Genomic DNA, 12,035 nt, shown 5'->3' with positions numbered 1-12,035 from the left:
GTCGGACTACTCAAAACCCATCTAACATATAAACGGTATGTGGATTCGAGAGCTTCATAACTTTGAATGATAATACAAGTCAGAAATATTTCGGGAATGTAGTTCTTATTATTTTAATCTTGAATAATGAAATAAGATGTTTTCATTGTCAATTTGTTTTACACTTCAAACATTTAAGAACTATTTAATAAGTATCGTACAAAGTAGCTGTTTTGTAAAAAAATTCGAACTGGAGGTTTTTATTAAATAAAGGAGTCGAAAAAGGATGGTCCAAACCATTTGGTGAAAGTAGTTAAAACTTAGACAGAGATAGATAAATAGATAGATAGATTTATTGATTTATTTTTTTACAAAATTATTATGTTTAATTGACTTAAATCTTATAAAGCATGGCCAGAGAAGCCGTCAGCCAGATGATAGCCTTGCTTACTGTTTTTATTTGAATTTTGTAAATCAATTGATTTTTTATTTTAAATTTAAAAGCTTTAACTTATTATTTTTAACTTCCCATAGGAAGTTATTGTAATGGGTCTGATTTGTCAAATTGAAATATTTGACATTTCTCGACGTTTCAAGATCCCTAGAGTCGAAATAAAAGATTTTTAGAAAGATGTCTGTGCGTGCGTGTGTACGTATGTTCGTTCGTTCGTACGTCCGTACGTCCGTACGTTCGCTACGTTTTTTTCGTCTTCCATAGCTCAAGAACCAAAAGATATATCGACTTCAAATAAATTTTGTTACACAGATAATAAGGCAGAAAGATACAGAAAGGGCTCTCAAGATAATTGCGTGGGTGGTTTTTTTTACCATAGCAGTTCGAAAAAAAGGTGAAAATTTTGGTTAACCCTAAATATCTTACGAACCAAAAAACTCTAGAGACTTGAATTAAATTTTATATAATATATTGTAACGTGATACCAAACAGGTATATTTTTTGAAAAAAAAAATCAATATAGCGGTTTTTTTATAAATCAATAAAACTGAAAAAAAATGTCACCTCCAAAATTTATATATATAGATACTGGCTTTAAACTACTTTTAGCTTTCAAAAAATATTATTGTTAATATTTAGTTAAAATATTGAAAAAAAAAACGAATTGACAGTTTTTGTACAACAAAAGTTGGTAAGAAATGATTTTCAACTCAAATATCTTTTCAAAAATTTGAAATATTGGCTTCAAACTTATTTTATTTCACAGAAAATATTGTTTTCAATAATCAGTAATTTTTATATAAAAATTCAACAGTCCGTTTTTTCATAAAAAATAAAACCTACAAAAAATAGTACGCAAATTTGGTAATAGTTGATACGAGTACACATAGACAAACTTTTAAGCATGTCAAATCGACGGACAGGATGGGAAGTTATCAGTGTGGGTCGCATCCCAGCATCTTTTTCTTCTATAGTTTACTGCTATTTTAATAAATTGTGCTAGTTGTTGCCAGTTTTTCCTATTTAAAATCGCTAGAAGATCAAGTTCTTCTAAAATATTTTGTTTCCTTATTTGTCGTTGGATTTCTGCCAGAATTGGACATTTTACGATGAAATGAACAATATTTTTGCCTTTCGTTAGTGTTGCACATGGAGAAAATCAGAGCTAAGTCATTGCTGTGCTTTAAGAAGTTTAAAGACAACAACTCTGCTCTTGCTCGGAATAGAAAAGATATTTGTTCACAGCCAAAATTGTCATTGAAATAGTTGCCTTGTCCTAAATCATATTGGAGTTTTGAATATATTTCTTTGTGAAGTGAGCTTCTCGCCTTCTCTATATTGTCTTTCCTTGCTTTGTAATGGAGGCTTCCCAATAAATTACAGGGAAAAGGTTTCCACTATGTAACATTTTCCAAAGTCAAGCTGAAAGGAAATTCGAACGAGTCTGCTAAATTTTTCCATTGTGCAAACCATGAACTTTGGGACCTTATGACTGATACTGCAATCTTCCTAGCAATTTTATCGGTGTGGCTGTTCATCAGTTTAACAATGTAATTGAAAATGTAATCTAAGTGATTTTAGTTACAGTGGTGATAATCCAGTTTCGATGAGAAGCATATAGTTTTGGTGTTGTGTCCGGTAGACGAAACTGTCGTTTTAAAAAAGAATCGGAGGAGTTTTTCAGTGGTCTCCGAAGGGCTCCAGCCCCATGATTCTGCAGCATACAACATGATGGACTGAGACGTTGCGGTAAAACCTCGATGTTTGGTGCTGAATGAGAGATCCGAATTTCCGTAAATATTTTGCCATACAGCGTTTTTGGAAGCCGATAGCTTTTTATCAAGGTGCTTTTCGAAATTCCGGTTGCTCGTTGCTGGTATTCTTTGACATTTTCGATTAAATCTTCACCATAGTACCATTTTTTATTTGCAGCCAAAGATCCAGTTCCTTCCACTTAAAGCAGTAATCCCTTAATTTATTGATAATAACCTGCAGGGACTCCTGTGATTCCGATAGCAGAACTAGATCGTCTGCATACTAAGTATTTTATTAGGGAACCCATCGATTGTTATGCCACATGGCAATTCATTATTCAAATCTTGAATGTAAAGGCAAAATAGTGAGGGGCTGAGATTACAACCTTGTTTCAATCCAGCGAACGCAAGAAACCACCCTGACAAATTTTGCCCATCCCATACTGTATAGCTTGTTTCTTTGTAGATGTTTTCAATCAACCTCCCAAATTTAAGAGATATCCCGTCTCTAAACAGCTTGTAAATTAGGGATTTTCTGTCGATAGAATCGAAAGCTGCTCAGAAATCGACGAAAAAGGTGTATAATTTTTTGCGCCTACGAAAATATAATTCAGCAATGTTCATCAAGATAAAGATATGGTCCACTGTAAAATATCCTTTCCTGAACCCAATTTGTACTTCACTGAGAAGGTGCTTACTTTCGACCCATTTTTTGAGGCGGCATCTTAAGATTTCCATAAATATTTTAAACGAAGAGTTAAGAAAAGATATACCCCTATAGATCGCTGGTCCATTTTATCTCTTTTTATGTGTACGGGAAAAATAATAGATTTTCTAAAAGCATCCGGTGCATACCCTGTGGTGAAGATATCATTATATTCTTTTGTAAGATGCATAAGAAAATCTTTTGTTGCGTCTCGTTAAAACACTAAGATTTTAAGCAGTCATTTACCTTTCGATTTTTAAATTCTGACATTGCTAGGTATTTCTAGATCAATGTCTGTGTGTTTTCGTTTTACGACAATAAAATAGATACTAGATGTAGAAGGGACTCTGAAAAAATAAAAAGGTTGGTTTTTTTCTATAAAAGTTTAAAAATGTGAATATTATCAAATATCTGACAAATGTATAACGCTAGTGGCTTCAGTTAAATGTTATATAATACAATGTTACATATAAATAATACAACAAATTGGTATAGATTTCTAAATAATAAATTTACTGTTTTCTATGAATCCAAAAAAATTGAACAAAATATTTGTCACCTCGAAATTCTTACGAAGAATAAATTATATTCAGCCCTATCACAAATTCCATCGTAATAATTCCCCGTACGGACAGCTCCGCCCCGATCTACGACAAACTGCCTTCACAAAATCCGAGTGGATTCAAAACAAGTATTTTCGCATTGAACGCGTTCATTTTGATTTTCGAAATCAGCTGTTTTATGTCAAAATGAAATGAAACAAATAACAAATTGAATTCAATTCTAATTACAAAACCGTCGGTATTTGGATTTTCAATAAAGATAACAAATATATGGTGCTAAAACTCAAAATAAACTTCTTTAGTATATAAATTAACATATACTTAATCATATTTCTAACAAAATGGATTCATTGGCCTTTGCAATTATTGCCATCACTGAAGAAGCTACATTAAAAAAGAAAAAACTAAAAGTTCAAAGAAAAATTCTCAGAGATGCTTGTAATCCATTTGAGTTAAACGACCAAATGTAAGTTAAATATGTGAACCTATATATACCTATATATATTTCAAAGTCTAATTTGAATACCTTACAGATTTCAAAGAAATTTTCGTCTAAATAAAGCAGCATTCAAGTATGTTTTGGATCTGTTGAAACAGGAGTATGACCCTGGGGTTTTCTCTTCTTCAATATCCCTGATTTGTCGACTCGCAGCTGTCCTAAGATTCTTGGGAGAAGGTGGATATCAACTTGGTGTTGGAAATGATTACGAAGTTGGTATGGCACAGTCCACTTTTTCCTCAAATTTGACAAACGTTTTGAAGGCTCTCGAAAGACGTCTATGTCATTTGTGGATTCAGCTTGAGATGACCGAGACAGAAAAGCGACAAGCAAAAAGGGAATTCTATTCTAGGGCAAGTTTTCCGGGTGTGATTATGTGTGTTGATGGGACCCACATTAATATTGTTGCTCCATCAGAAGAAAAGGGATTATACTATAACCGTAAAGGTCAATTTAGTATTAATGCTATGTTGGTAAACTATTTTAAACAAAGAAAACTGTATACATAGGTTTAGGTATTCCTTTGGTTTGTTTTAGATTTGTGACAACAATTTGAAAATAAGGTGCGTTGACGCTCGATATCCAGGATCAAACCACGATTCCCACATATGGAATTTGAGCAGCGCAAAAACATATTTCCAAAGAAAATATCAGGAAGGCGATAGGAATTCTTGGCTTCTAGGTATTTATTTAATTATTACAAGGTTTTGTGAAGCTAAAATTGTATGTGTTATACTAAGGTGATGCTGGCTACCCGCTGGAACCTTGGCTTATGACGCCATATCGGTCTGCCGAAGCCGAAAGTGCAAAAGCAATTACAACACAAGACACAGCAAAACTCGCAACGCTGTAGAAAGGACTATTGGAGTTTTAAAAAATAGATTTAGGTGCATCTTGGGTGCACGTCAACTTCATTATAGTCCAAGCAAAGCTGCGCAGATTATAAACGTTGTTTGTGCGTTACATAACATTTGCATTACATATCGAGTAGAAGACTATACAAACATTAATCTACCTGAGTTGGAAGAGCAGGAAGTTGTTCCAGAGAATACAAACGGAGAAGAGACAAATACTCGCCGGAATGCAGCACAAATTATGAGAGATAACATTAAAAATACATATGTTCAATAAATTATGAAAAATAAAAAGAAAACCACACATACGATAACTTAATTTATTTAAAACAAAAAAAAACAGTACACAAATTGAATTCAATTAATTTATGCAAGTAACAATAAATAAATAGAACTTTTCTTAAAAATATTTTCTCCGTGTTTTTTTAGTCTAAATCATCTAGGTTGACATCGAATTTTTGCTCAAGGAGCTTTTCTTGCACTTTATTGTGTCTGATTGTTTCGGCAACTTGTCTCTCTTTTATATCAGAAAGCTTATCCAGAGCTCTATACACCCGTTTAGTGTTATACACCACATCTTCTGCCAATTTTGATTGGCTTTCATAAAACTTTTCAGTTTTTGCATAAAAACTTTTTTGGAGTTCTATCTGCTGCCTCAAAAGATTTGCCGAATCTTCAACTTTTCGAGGGACGTTTTCCAGATGTACTCCTCCATCGGATGTCATAGAAACATCTATGAGCTCGGCCGTATTATCAGGACTTTGCTTCTCCGTTTGCGTATTGGTTTCAACCTCGGGACACTGGCGAGTGATCTCAGTTCCAAAAGAATGAGTGTTCTTGATTCCTGCTGTTGATGTTTTTAGTCCCGTGAGCTCTATAACAGCTTCTTCAAGTTTTGAGAAGGAATGCTGCCTATACTCCCCACCACCAGTTGCTTTTGTTTCTTTTTTGTTGTAAACAAGCTTCCTTTTAATATAGGACTTCCAATCAAACCATACCTTATATATAAAATGCAATATTATTTTACGTGGTTAATGCATTTGAATGTTCCACTTACTTTTCTCCATATTGAGGCATCTTTTAGAGGTGGCCCAAGACTATTCAGTTCGCCTTTGACTTTTTCCCAGAAGTTTTGTACTTCTTCTTTTGGCAGTTTTGTGTAGCCTTGCGCCAGATCTGCTCTTTCGCTCATTAGCTCATAGAGCCTTTCATATTGCGCCTTGTTTGTCGTTTTTGCCCTTTAAAATCAAATAATTATTTATAAACAATAGAATTTGTAAAATTACTTACATTTTTCCTTAAAATAAACGTTTTCTTTCAGCGTCCGACACAAATTATTTAACGGGGAAAAAGTTGTTTTCATTCCATTCCATTCGAATTCAGTGATACCAATTTATACGAACTTCGAAAATCGTAAATGATTTTTTCACTCCGAATCTGCTACGATGGAATTTGTGATACTTCAATCGGGAAACGTAGCATATTTTTGATTACGATGGAATTTGTGATAGGGCTGATTATCTCTAAAATTATAGAAAAATGTTTAGAAATATCGGAGCAACAGTTTTTTTTAATTCAAAATAAAATCCTAAATAATACTATTCATTTTTAAAAATTGATTTTCGGCTCTAATACCTTCGAAATTACAGATATAAGCTTCGAACTAATTTAATCTTACAAAAAATATTGTTTTAAACATTAACTAAAATTCAACTGTAAGTTTTCTTATAAATGAATAATCTGCAAAAAATAGAACACAATATTGGTATAAAATGATGTTCGATTCAGATATTTCGAGAAATTCGAGACTTTTTTTTATAAGAAATAAGAACTTTAAAAAATGGTGCTTAAATTGGTATTAATTGGGTTTCAGCTAAAATGTCAGCAGCGAAAATTTTTTAAGAAAAATTAAGTTGAAAACTTTTTTACAAAACACGGAACCCCAAAAACTAACAAAAAATTGATAACAAATGGTTTTCGACTCAAGTATTATTAAAACAAAGAAATTCGTTGACTTTTAATTTTTGATATCTCACCCAAAATATTTACATTAATATCTTATTAAAGTTCTAAAAAAGAAAGAAAGCAGCTATCAATGTCGGCCTTTTTTTAATATGATTTCCGTGACTAAGAGTTAAAATATATAAATAAATTAGGTGGTGCAACAGTCCATGAAGAACCAAGGCCTAGTGACTTACAAATCTTAACCATTCCTGTCTGCGAGTAATGTTATCAGAAATGGAAGGGCCTACAGTTTATATGCCGAATCTGAACGGCTTATTTGAGAAAGCACTTTTCATGACAGGAATAACTCTTGGACGATTTGTCAATTCCTCGCAAGAGGTAGTACCCGTTAAAAAAAAGTTAGGTGGCACAGGCAGGGATTAACCCCAAAAAAAACTTCAAAAACTGAATGTTGTCTCCTGTCGTAAAAGCGTAACCCACCTCGATGTCACTATCCAGGAAACTAATCAACTATCGGTACTCGGTATGTGTACAACAGATCACCCCTTATAGAATGATCACATATTCGATATTGCCAAAAAGATGTTAGGTGCTTAGGATTTCTCTGACTGTGCGAGAAATTTTTCACCACTTCTGATCTGGCTGTAACTTACAAAACTTGAATATCACTTCCATATCTGTGCAGGTTTCCCTAAAACAAGGGTAAGTCTTTTGGACAGGATCCAAAAAAAACCTGGAAATGGATATGCGATAGAACTATAATCGAAACAACTTCGTCACTTGAACACCGCCTACCGAAATTTGTCATGCCTTTCGTTGTTCTACAGGTATTTTTACAAAAAATGTCCTATCAAATAAACCAGTTTGATTCCCCCCCTCAAACAATTGAGCCGTAATACTTGCTTTTCTAGGAATGCTCATCAGTTTAACCTTGAGTTCAATTTTGGACGCACTGTCAAGTATAGAGATTCTTTTTTTAACCGCACATCGAGAATATGAAATAATTTACATAACTCAGTTTTTCCCTATCATTTTGATACTCAAAACTTTAAGAACAATGTGCTCTTTAAACATTCCATATTTTCCTAAAGCTGGAACTGTGTTTAAACTTTAAACATGTTAGAGGTATTAATAACCCTTTGATTGCCCATTAATTATAAAAAAAAATTGCATTTGACAGCAAAATGATTCAGTATTTTTGTCAATCAATATGAAAAAATGGTGTCAATACTGTCTTGAATATTGGCTTAAAAATGTTCCCTGGGGGCCATCAAATAAGGCCAATTCAAATAAGAATACATTTCAAAAAATTGGCCTATGCACTTTACGAAAGTTATAGAGGTAAGGCCAGTTTTCAACAGTTCGTCATATTGTACTTTGACAGAGTAAAATAAGCCCAAATTACTTTTAGAAATATGACTTAATTATTTTTAAATACAAATATAAGTACCTAAGGGGTGCCTTGCTACCCTTTGCACATAACCCACATTATATGATTTGAGTAAGTGCGGTGTTAAGTGTATGCAAACCAAATTAATGAAAGTGAAATAAAACTAATTTGGATTTATTTCATCTTGTTTAAGTTTTCTGTTGAAACAAAGAGTGTTGTCGAAGTTTAATTTTTAAAGAGAAAAAAAAATTGCTAGTACTCATCATTATTCGTTACGGTGACTCCTGTCCCAACCCATTTCTAAAGATGTAAGGGCCAAAACATAACGCCATCAGTGTGAAAAGCGCACCATACAATCAATTTTGGATTCAATTGTAATTTGTTTATAGCTTGATGTTTGTCTTTAGATATGCTGAAATCTGACTTATTAAAATTCAGTTTAGTTTCACCACTGAACCCTTTAAAACATAGTTTGACATTCTCAACTGTCAAACCATAGGCAACAACCAAATTTTTCAAACATCTAAAAAAAACACCCTAAATATTCTTCCATTTTAGCTTTGATGTTTTATATACGTCAAACGAAGTGATTTTATCATATTTAAAAAACTTCCAAATCTTATATCTGTTTGTAAAACTCTTTTGTTGAAATGTTTACTTTATTTTCGGAGCCTTCTAAGCATAATTATTGGTACTGATAAGTTCTTACGAGATTTCGTACTTTTATTATATTAGGTACCAAAGATGTCTAGTTTAAGACACAATAAGGAGCAAGTTACTGCAACCAAGTCGAGTCATTTAGAAACGAAGTTATTTGACTCTAGAAAAGAAAAATTCTAATGAACCCTTATATAAGTTATCCACACATGCTATACTTCTTTCTCTAACTCTCTATCTGAAATAAAATTAGATACATCAACATTTTTCAAATAGTCTCAAATCAACTTCTTAAACTTATCACGTTACCCATTAATCCTCGACATCCATTAAAGGTACTCTCCTATAATAATGTGACAACTTATCACATGGATTCCTTTTCGTATCTTCCCAGAGTACCTATATCATGAGAATAGGTATGCGAGTCCTTCGTCACTTCTCTTTCCCAATGATATGAAACCCCATCGAGAGCGAGAGGTCGAGAACATCGAGAACTTGAGGTGAAAAATCTAGCGTTAGATATCTTCTCCTGTCTTGTGCCTTCTATCAGTATCTTCCTCAACTAAAAGCTGTACGACATGAAGACCTATACTATTCTTTTTTGTCTTCATCTTCATCATCATCATCACATCAGGCTTCCCATCCATTGAAGTGTGCAATGAAAAATGTTGGTAATTTTGATCGAGCGAAAGTTAAAGGACGCTTAAGAGTATACGACACACATTCCTTTGGACGGACCATCTCGCATCCGTCGTCGTCAGTCGTCGCAGTCGTCTTCACCTCGCCTCGTGGTAAGAATGAAAAATCGAATTTAACATTTCGGTTCGTAACATCCTGTCACACTATCAACACACACTCCACACATTTCCACATTTCCTAGGAGTGAAACAAAAGGAATTTCATCTGTAAGATGTTTCAACGTTGATGAAATAGTGTCACATCAGTCATTTAGCTAAGTTCAAGAGTTCAAGAGTCTTATGGTGTTCCTTTTTCTGCTATATGCCTATTGCCTATTATATGGAGAATGGCTTCGTGGAGAGAAAGTACAAGTGACAATTTAGTAATCTGTCACTTACGGAGGAGAGTTTTGGTTAGGTTAAGAAATTCGGCACTCCTCCACTAAGTAGCAACATCACGCACTTTGCTCTCACGGTAGGTAAGGTCGTGTCGGTGCGGTAGTGTGTCAGAGATTAATGATGGCTGCCGTGGCGCGAGATCGACTCATTTTCCAAATCATCAGTTTAAAAAAGAGAACGCACAACAAAAACTGAGAATAAATATATTTTTATTAATTATTTTGACAGGACTGACGTTCTGGCGGCAGCATTAATCTCTGTGACAATCAACTGACAAATAGTTATTGGGAAAAAATGGAGACTGAAGTGAGACTGACAGTGATTCGTTGGAGGAGAATAATTGTAGGTAAGGCAAAGGTATATAGACTTGAGTTGGGTCATTTTTGTTTATTTGTTTTTTTTTTGCTTTTGTTCGTTTTCTTAAAGCAGATCAAGGAAATTAATATATGAAGATAACGTAACGTATTCAAGCCATCGGACCTTTTAGTTGGTTATCAAGTAGGTAAGAAAAGTATATCTTTTGGATCTTAAGTTCCGTGCATGCGCGTAGCGCGTACCTACCTGCTGTGAAATTGATCCTTTGAAATAATTTTCCAAGAAGCTATAAGTTTTTGTCAAATTGTTATGAATATAATAAATGGAAAGTGTGATAAATGTTCTTTGATTACGGAGAAGCAGGAATGTTTGAATGAGTAAGACTCTTCTCATTTTTTCGAAGAAATATCCAGATTTTTTAATCCTTTTTTTGAGTTACCATAAAAGATTCCCTTGAAAAACATTTATAATACAAACAAATTGCTAAAAGTAAGTGATATAATATCAATAATACGTTTCCCAATAATTTTGTTTTCCTGAATTCTAATTTGAGTTTAGGAAATTCTCCATCAAGTTTTTGAAATATTTCGCTTTGAATAGCTTAAAAATGCAATTCATCGGTAGTTTTAAGTTTTATTTTTAAGACTTAATTCTTTCCGACAAATGTCAATATTCTAGGTACCTTCAGTTAGAATCTTAAAAAGTATTGAAACAAATGCTCAACAAAAATTGATTATATGGTTTAATATCGAATAAATAATCCAAGATTTTTTTTCTGAATTATTTAAAATAATTAAAAACTGTAACAGAAAATATTTCATCACACGTTTTATTGTAAAAAAAAAAATAGTTTATGAATTTACATTGCCTTAGAAAATAAAATTCATGAACTTGTTCCTGGGTGTAAAGAGTCTTAAAATTAAAATAGAACCTATTTTTAAAGATTTTAAAATGTACCTTGAAAATAGGTCTTTCTTTCAGATACGTGTATGCCATTTTAGGCGTAAATAATACTATATAAAGGGTGGTTAAACTTAAAGGGCTGATGTTGAATGTGAACTACACCTAAACTTCAAGTTATTTGCTACACTTTATTTGAAATTTCGCAACTTCAGACTTATTCAACTTGAACCATGCAAAGGTTCACAATCGAGTAACGCGTTGAAGTTATTCAGGCTTATTATGAAAATGTGGTCGAATGTGCCAAATTTAAACAATTTGGATTTGTAAGCACTGTGAAAAGAGTAATGCATGCTCGTAGAGCTCTTACTGCAGAAAATATTGCTGCTGTTCGCAATAGTGTGGCTGAAGAGACGTCCTCCTCATGCTCGTAGTTGAGAGCATTATGCTTAAGGACTTGAATTTATACCCTAACATGGTGTCAATTGACTCAAGAACTAAAGCCCGTTTCAAGTGTCGTCAATCGTCAATGGTCAGAATGGTTTCAAGAAATGGCAACAGGGGCTGTTCAAATTTCGAAGAAAACAATCTTCAATGATAATGCAAATTTTCACGTCAGTGGGTTCATCAATAAGCAGAATTGCCGCATTTGGGCAATATATATTCTAAGAGTGCTTGTCGAAAAGCTAATGCACACATAACGAGTGATTGTTTGATGTGGTTTATGGGCTAGTGGCATCATCGGACCGTATTTTTTTTTAAATGAGGGTGGAAGGGCAGTTACTGTCAATGGTGTTGCGCTATGTTGAGATAGTAAATAACTTTTTTTGGCCCAAATTGGATGTGGACGATATGTGGTGTTCAACAGGACGTTGCCACTTGTTCCATAATAGCTTTTTTGTTCAATAAATTTAATGGCCGTG

At 33.5% G+C, this 12,035-nt stretch overlaps 2 protein-coding genes across 2 annotated transcripts; one reads left to right on the top strand and one right to left on the bottom strand.

Annotated features, from left to right (window-relative positions):
- The first annotated feature begins 3,529 nt into the window (after positions 1-3,529).
- LOC129948584 (putative nuclease HARBI1) lies at positions 3,530-4,808 on the top strand. The gene is made up of 4 exons (XM_056059693.1): positions 3,530-3,922; positions 3,990-4,428; positions 4,493-4,637; positions 4,696-4,808. The coding sequence occupies exons 1-4, from the start codon at positions 3,798-3,800 to the stop codon at positions 4,806-4,808; spliced, it is 822 nt and encodes a 273-aa protein (XP_055915668.1). The 5' UTR covers positions 3,530-3,797.
- LOC129947424 (uncharacterized) lies at positions 4,783-6,309 on the bottom strand. The gene is made up of 3 exons (XM_056057964.1): positions 6,100-6,309; positions 5,867-6,047; positions 4,783-5,807 (listed from the first exon to the last, which is right to left on the bottom strand). Coding segments are annotated over exons 1-3 (756 nt in total). The 5' UTR covers positions 6,102-6,309; the 3' UTR covers positions 4,783-5,234.
- Between the last annotated feature and the right edge of the window lie 5,726 nt (positions 6,310-12,035).

The sequence above is a fragment of the Eupeodes corollae genome, chromosome 2 (assembly GCF_945859685.1).
Source record: "Eupeodes corollae chromosome 2, idEupCoro1.1, whole genome shotgun sequence".
Lineage (NCBI taxonomy): Eukaryota > Metazoa > Arthropoda > Insecta > Diptera > Syrphidae > Eupeodes > Eupeodes corollae.
Note: the sequence above shows the minus strand (reverse complement) of the source record. Positions and strands in the feature narration are given on the sequence as shown.